Source organism: Pteropus medius, unplaced genomic scaffold (genome assembly GCF_902729225.1).
Source record: "Pteropus medius unplaced genomic scaffold, Ma_sr-lr_union100, whole genome shotgun sequence".
NCBI classification, from domain to species: Eukaryota; Metazoa; Chordata; class Mammalia; order Chiroptera; family Pteropodidae; genus Pteropus; species Pteropus medius.
Genome location: NW_024352149.1, coordinates 134464 through 143033, shown reverse-complemented (window position 1 = coordinate 143033; position 8570 = coordinate 134464). Strand labels below are relative to the sequence as shown.

Here is an 8570-nt window from a genome sequence, read left to right as displayed (position 1 = left end):
GGAACAGAGGACTAATTTGGACTTTACATACAACGGAACCACTAAAGGGTTTTTAATTGTACAGCTTATTGTCAGAATTATGAGCATCTCCTCATTGAAGTGCCAGAGGTAATTTCAAGTGGAGATACAGTAGTTCCCCCTGATCCGTGGAGGATATGTTCCAAAGCCTCCAGTGGATGCCTGAAACCATAGGGTACTGAACCCTATATATACTATGTTTTTTCCTATATATACCTACCTTTTCACTTAAAGTAAGCACTTTATGGTTGCTCTTTGTCATATCTGAATTGCCAGCATCACTACTTTTGTGCTTTGAGGCCACTATTAAGTAAATTAGGGTTATTGGAACAAAAGCACTAAGATACAACAGTCAATCTGATAACTGAATTGGCCACTAACAGGTGGGTAGCATATACACCATGGTTACACTAGACAAAGGGACAATTTATGTCCCAAGTAGGACAGAACAGGACAGCATGAGATTTGTCACGCTACTCAGAATAGCGAACGATTTAAAACTTATAAATTGTTTATTTCTGGAACTTTTCATTTAATATATTCAGATTACAGTTGACCACAGGTAACTGAAACAGCAGAAAGTGAAACTGCAGATAAGGAGGAATTACTGTATAAACAACTCTTTGCAGGCTAGAATGTGCACAAAGGGAAACAAAGCCAGTAGATGATATACAAAGTAAATTGGAATAAATCTTCAACGGGTACTAAAGAGTTCTATGAGAATGAAATATGAATATAGTGTATGAGTGAGAGAGAATATAAAAGTATGGTGACAGAATAATGGAGAATAGGGTTCATACATGGAAATTTAGTGGGTTTTTGATATCCTTACAAGTTCATCCTTTATTTATTTTTTAGGCAAGGCAACCCTTGGTTGACCTCACAGATTTCAAAGACCTCGTCAGCTTACAATCCCTTATGTTTTATTTTTTACACCTACAGCACCTGGTCTTCCTAGGTGGTCTCCCATCCAAGTACTAATCAGGCTCGACCCTGCTTAGCTTCTGAGATAGACGACAAGTTCATTTTTTAAGTCCAGATTAAGATGCTCTAAGTAAAAGACTGACATACATACAGTGCAAGAGACTTTGTGACCATTCTTTTGGTATAGATTCTATATCTTACCTTCATTTGTGTTTCTAATGGTGTTTGTGCCAAGAAAGGAGGTTGTCCCACCAACATTTCAAAAAGAATTACACCAACACTCCACCAGTCACATAACTGTGTATAGCCTAAAATAAGATACCGAAGTTATAGTTATTTATAAGCACTTTTTAAAAAGTGCTCAAAAAAATAAAAAAATAAAAAAAATAAAGTGCTCAGAATCAATACAATCAAAATTACTATTAAATCAGCAATTAATACTTTTATTATAATCCTAAAAAAGAAGCCTTATTCTAATGAAGTTTCAGCTGGTATAAAGGCCTATTTAGATTATTTATAAAACAAATGTTTTACCTGTTCGTAACAACACTTCAGGTGCAATATAATTGGGAGTCCCAACCAAAGAATGTGCTAGACATCGCTGATGCTGACGTGCTGCTCTCCGCTCTAGTGGCTTTAATCTGTCTCCACATCGACAGTTAGAGGGGTCACCCCATTCGTTACTGAAATCCATGCTATCTTGCCGCGGATGGTCACCTGTAAAGTAAAAAAAGAAAAGAAATTAAAGGGACAAGAACACAACAGTAAACCTACAGTCTGTTTAATCTTTTGACATCATGGTTTAGAGTTAACAACACATTCCCCCTGTGACAAGCAAAGGCACAGTGTACACCAAATCACGGATGGTGTTTATTACTGACTGCAGCCTGTGATCTGAGATATCAATTGGACAAGTTTTACACTAAGAAATATTAGCTCAAGATTCAGTAATGTACTCAGTGTTAACTGATGACAGTCAAAGTCATGAGTAGGTAGGATTAAGAATTTGTTACTCAGACTGCTCCCGAGTACTTCTCTAGACAAAGTTTCGGACAAATTAGATCAGTGTTCATTTCCTTCAATAAATGACGATAGATAAAAAAAAGAAAGGGTTCTTCTTTCAGGTAGCTTCTCTGTCGGGGAGAAACAATAAACACATACATATGTAAGAAACACAGTGATACATCCTATGTAGAAAGTCAACATGGAGTGATGTGACTGAGTGACATTTGTAAAAACAAATGGGAATCAACCAGTTGAAAACCAGGGCAAAACATTCTATACAGAAACAACAGTAACAGAGAAGACCAGTGCAGTTAGAAAAGGAGAGAATGATAGGAAATGGAGCAGGAGCCAGTGCGCATGGGTTTTGTAAGCAAAAGAAATGGTTTGCTTTTCACTCAAAGTACAGTGGGAAAACATATTGGAGAGTTTGAAGCAAGAAAACGACAAGATCTGATCTATATTTAAAAAAGAAAACCTAACTGCTGGGTAGATTATAAAAGAGGACAAGAATGAAGAGACCAGATAAGAGGCTATTAAACTTAAGCTTGGACCATGGTGGTAACAGTAGAGATGGCCAAAAGTGAACAGATTCAGGATATATTTAGAGGTGGAGTAGCAGGACTTATTGATGGATTAGATGTAGGGGCTATGGGAAAAAAGAATCAAGGATAACTGAGTGGATAGTAGTGATGCAGTTTACTAAACTGGGTAAGACTGGAGGGGGCGGAATACAGAGGGGTAGAAATTAAGAGTTGTTTACTGGTGATTTTAAGTTTGAAAGGCATATTAGGGAGAGGCCATTTCTGGAGAGAGATTTGGAAGTCACTGATATAGAGATGGTATTTAAAGCCATGGCTAAATAAAATCACCTAGAAAAATATATCTAAAATCAACCTAACTGTAATAATCAGTTGGGATGTTTGATTAAAATACAATTTCTACTCTCTAGTGAAGATTTTCAATCAACAGACTGGAATAGAGCTTAAAAATCATTTTAAAAAAGAACCACAGGTGAATCTGAAGAAACATATTACATTAAATTGAACATTAAATAGGTTTGGGTTTCTCAGTTCTATCAATTCAATGTCACCTCTACTCGTGTTCACAGAAGCACAGGAGGCTAAAACTTACCTCAGGATTGCTATGAGCATTAAATTAGAATATATGTAAAGCACCTAGTCATAGTATTCAACAAATGTCAGATGGACTTACACTTCCATTAGCGCTTGAAGGGATCTTGGTGAGGCACTGTGGTGTAGTAGAAATAACATGGGCCCTGTAATCAGACAAACCTGGGTTCAAAGCCTAGCCCTTACACTTATTTTCTGTCTGACCTTGGGCAAGTAACTTCATCTAACTAAGCCTCAGTTTCTTCATCTTGCCTTGCAATGACATTGTGAGGATTAAATAGAATCTTGTATACAAAGTGTTTAAAGTTAAATAAGTTGTGTCATAGTTATACAATGGAATCCTAAATAGCAGTGAAATGTTACATGCAATAACACAGATGAACCTCAAACATAAAAGAAGTCAACATAGAACAATACATATAGAATGATTACATTTAAATAAAGTTCCAGAGTAGGCAAAATGAAATAATTGTTTACGGATATATACATATGTGGTTAAAGTATTAAGAAAAGTAAAGAACTGATTACAAAGCTCCGAAATAATGGTTACCTCTGTGGAGGAAAGAAGGGCAAGTGATTGTTTACAGGCTTCAAAGGTGCTTATAACCTAGTTCTTAAGCTAAATGGTGGGTATGGGGCTTCATTTAAAAATTATTTTTTAAAATGTTATTTGTCTGATATTTCAAAATAACAAAAATGTAAAGATGTTAACTTAAAAATGTTAATGACATTTAGAAATAAAATAATCTAACACACTATTTCATTTTAGAAGTCTAGGTGTCTGAAGGATTCACCAGTGCTTACTCAATAGTCAAGACCTGACCCAAGACTTCTGGTTCCATCCAGTGATAATACCATTTTTTATTTTATTGCATTAATAAATCATATTAGTATGTACAAATTTTATGCTTTTACTCACCACTCTGATAGTACTTAGAATCATGTGTCCATCTGAAGCCAGTGCAGAGACCAAAGTCAGTCAATTTAATATGACCATCACGATCAATCAAAATGTTATCGGGTTTAATATCTCTATGAATAAAACCCATTTTATGAACACTTTCAACTGCACAGGTAAGTTCTGCTATGTAGAATCGTGCCAGATTTTCTGGAAAGATGCCCATTCTAATTAACAAGCTCATCATATCACCCCCGGGAATATAGTCCATTACAAAGTATAAATTGTCCTTATCTTGGAACGAATAATATAGACGAACTACCCATTCGTTGTCAGCTTCGGCCAGGATATCTCTCTCAGCTTTAACATGAGCAACCTGATTTCGAAGCAGAACATCTTTCTTTCGAAGAGTTTTTGTTGCATACAATGCCTTAGTATCTACTTTTCTTGCTAGACAGACTTCACCAAATGCTCCTATTCCTAGTGTCTTTATCTTCACAAACATAGACTTGTCCATTTTAGCCCTCTTAAGACGGATGTAATTAGACTCTTTTTGGCAGAGCATCTTTCTCATTTGATCCTGGGCATCTTGAGATAATCCAACCTAGGCAAATAAACTAAATGTTAAATAAGGAATTATCATCTATACAGAATATTAAGAAATAGCTTGGAAAAAATTCAGGCACATATTTAAAGGTTAAATGCATAATAATTTTTAATGAATTATGTTAGAAATCTAGACTATATTTCAGAAAAAGTTAATTATCAAAAGTGCAGCTTAAGAGATAGTTAAGAGTATATTCAAGGTAAGTATATATGCAGATTCAGCTGTGGAGAGCAAGAAGATGATAACGATCAGCTTTCTACTCCTCTCTAATGCACGCAAAAAAATGTTCCCAGTGTGCAATAACCAAACGTCTGTTCACATGCATCCTCATCTATCCCTCCATGCATACTCATCCCAAAATACATGATTAGACTGCCTTCATTATATGCTTTGTGGAATGCTTAGGACTCAAATATTCTTTCTCCCATTTTAGGCTTTATGAAATTTTCACTCCAGGTTCATTTATTCTGAAAAAAACTGATGTATTAAGAACAAAAGAATATCTTCTCTAACCTAACCACTCATTGTCAGTCTTTCCTTTTATATTTCTCAAGGCATTAGAATAAGGGTAGGAAGGACTCACAGCCATTACTAATACAAAATGCGAACGGTTTCTCCTACCTTATTGGAAAGGGACAACTTGTATGATTACAGAGTATCTTTTAGATATTTTGGAACATTTCAAATAGTCAATGTGACTTATGAAGATACCAAAACAGATAAAAACAAAAACCAACTTCTAAGTAGACATGAATACTTGGATTTAGAAGAAACAGTTTATTTTTGGCTAGCTAAAAAAGAATATATTTTTTAAAGGGAATAGAAATTTGATTTAAAAAGTAAAGCCTAATTCTAGAAATGCAAGACTAAAATGTAGCAACCTCATGCTTCTGTTAGGATGCAGTTTTGCATGCAAAAAACTTTTAAGAAGGATGGCATGCTAGACTTAGTATAGAACCGTTTCTCTTAAAATCTTACTTGCCTACACAGTAATGGAGGCTACAGAAGTCAGCAAAGCTTCCAACACCATAAAAGTTTAAATCAGCTATTAGTGAAAGTGAAGAGGAAAAAGGAAAAATAAACTAAGAAAATACATACAGACAGACTTTAGTAAGAAAACTTCAGAGCTAAAATATGGATAAGTAATAAGTCATACAGATTATCATGGTGTTTCTCATCTAACAAAATTCATTGTATAGCTCGAATAACGATACTGTGATATCAGATGTACGAAATTATTTTAAAAGAATAGCTTTCTCAAGTTATGTGAGGAAATTTTATCATAAATTTAAGCCTCTTAGATTTTGAATAATAGGTATAAGGAGTCAAACCTTTGAACTGTAAACATGATAAAATAATAATGACAGTACCACTATAATATCCAGTAAAGAGCTCTTCAGCAACAAGAGATTAAAGTGTTTACTTTTTCTGATCTCCTTTTTAGTAGACTTTGACTTAATAATTTCAGCACATTATAAAAATGCAATTAGATGGCAAAACAACTGATGGGAGATGTCTCTGACACTTTCAATACCAACCTGACAAAAAATGTTTCATGACTGTATCAAGAGACCCAGATAATTCTAGCTCATTTTAAAATGTTATAACATGTAAAACCTAAAAAATAACCTTTGCTCCAATTCCCATGAAAAAGGATTATGTATACCTAAACTGCACATTGCAAATTATATTTCTAATTTATTAGAACTTTATTATAGGAAACTATGAGTAAACCTTGAAATACTAAAATAAAATGCTATAATAAAAAGTACTTTAACGTTTACTGACTTTTAAATAATTGATAACATGTTTAGCTATAAAAAAATACTAGACCACTATATTTTAAAAGAAACACCTAGCAAATAGATGGAGTACAAAAATGGACATTTTGAAAGGTTTTACCCGCATCATTTCATTCTCTAATTGTTTTTTACGATGTAGACGTTGCTGATGAGATTTAAGTACATTTTCTACATGTTGCTCCATAAAGAATTTAAATGCCTGAGGAGAGTAACTTTGAATACGAGATTCCCTTCGCTCTTCATCTTTCTTGTTTTTCCTAACAGTAATAGGTGAAGTTGTAATCTGTTTCTTTTCTTTATCCCCACTATCAACATTTTCATAACTTTTTTCACTCTCATCTTCCTTGGGCAAGCTCAGCTGATCCTCTTTGTTAGATTTATTGATTGATTCATATGGAGGAACAGATGGGTTTTGATGTAGCAGATGTTTTGGATAAGGTGGTGGTGGGCCTTGATAATTTGGAGCTTCAGCAACCGGTGGCATAACAGTCATATTTGAAGTGGTACCCTCGGGAAAAGGACTAGGTTGAACAGATTGAATTGGCTGTGGTATCCAAGAAGGGTGCGTAGGTGCTAAAGCAGTCTGTAGCTCTGGTTTCAATACACGTATGCTTTTCACGGGTTGCTGAATTGGAGCTGGTGTAATAGCAGTGACTGTTGTAGCTGAAGGCTGAGAATTAGCAGAATGACTTGTTCTATTTCCTAAGGGGTTATTAAAAGAATTTGACCTCACTGGTATGTTAGGTTGCCATGTAGGGATTTCATGCCCAGAGCTTGTGGACGACTGAGCTGGAGCAGAAGACGACTGAGGCCAAGTTGTTTGTAGTCCAGGTACACTAATGTTATAAAGTTCCATGTTATGACTGTTTCTATTTGGCACCATCACAGATGGAGGGATATTTCCATTTGTATATGAAGGAGCAGCAGTAGATCCCCCTGTCTGTAAAGCAGAAGGGCTTTGTCCATTAGTTGGGGTCAGAGGATAAGGAGGGGGTGGCTGCCGATTCACGGCGCCAGCAGGGACAACATTTTGGTGTATCATAAAATCAGTTTGACCACTACCATTCTGAATTCCAGGTCTCCCTGGTGGAAAATTAAATTTGTTAGAACTTGGCATGATGATTGGTTGTCTGCCAACAGGAACAGAGCTAATGCCTCTCTGTCCCTGATTAGGAGGGTTCAATGGGGACGTGTTAACAGGTGGTGGAGGATAGCCCTCCTGCCAGGCTCCAGGTGGAACGGGGGAGATTCGGGAGATCACATATTCCATGTTCCCAGAATAGCGCTTTGTTTGAGAGTTTGGTTCCCACGAGGGGGGAGGTGGAGTTGTACCTCTTGGAGGAGGAGTCTGGCCTCGTGGAGGTGGCGGTGGAGTGACACTCCTTACTTGAGGAGGTGGTGGGGGGTTCACTCTCTGTCCATTGCTAGGGTGACCTTGAGCAAATGCAGTTATACCAGATCCTGACAAAGGTTTTCCTACATCTGTCTGTGAGTTGGGGCTTTCAGAACGATAGACCACACTTTCTCCCAGTGGTGGACCATGTCTCTGAGGAACTAAGGATTCTTTAGAACCTTTCCAGCTTTGTTTGCGGTTAACTGATTGTTGCATACTCCCTATGGTCATAAAACAGAGAGAGAGAAAAAAACATGTTTTTAATCTCTTATTTTTGAAAATTTTAGCTTGGAATAAATAGTATACCTCCTACATATGCTATTTGCATCACTCTTTTAATTAAAAAGTAGAAGATTCTTTACCAGTATATAAAATGTTTCCTTACTTTAAAAAAATGTTATCAGTTTTTCACTGTGCAGATATACCCAAATTCATTTAATCAGTTCTCTATTGATGGACATTAAGGTTGTTCCAGGCTTTTGCTTTACAAAATCAAAAATTTTATACAGATTTCATTTCATGCATGTTAAGTAAATTATCAGAAGTGGCATTAGTGAACCAAACAATGTGTACATTTGTACTTTTTTGATGGATATAATAACTAATTCTAAATAAATTTAAATATGGCTTTTAAAACAAAAAAGACAGCAGGGGATAATTAGCAGAACGAACACTAAGTTATAGATTTTACAGAGTCATTCTTTAGTGGAATTACCAAATAAATGAAATAGGCAAGAAAATATGATACAAAAAATTACTTAAAATATTCTAGCCACTTGGAAAAAGATACATA

At 35.7% G+C, this 8570-nt stretch overlaps 1 protein-coding gene across 1 annotated transcript in view; it reads right to left on the bottom strand.

Annotated features, from left to right (window-relative positions):
* The window catches only part of LATS1 (large tumor suppressor kinase 1), a 42406-nt gene that overhangs the window by 14901 nt on the left and 18935 nt on the right, over positions 1 to 8570 (bottom strand). Inside the window, exons 4-7 of the mRNA XM_039846916.1 lie at positions 6485 to 7998; positions 3997 to 4579; positions 1477 to 1659; positions 1144 to 1250 (exon numbers count right to left, since the gene is read on the bottom strand). Of these exons, the coding sequence (XP_039702850.1) occupies positions 1144 to 1250; positions 1477 to 1659; positions 3997 to 4579; positions 6485 to 7998 (2387 nt within the window). The remainder of the gene's footprint in view (positions 1 to 1143; positions 1251 to 1476; positions 1660 to 3996; positions 4580 to 6484; positions 7999 to 8570) is intronic.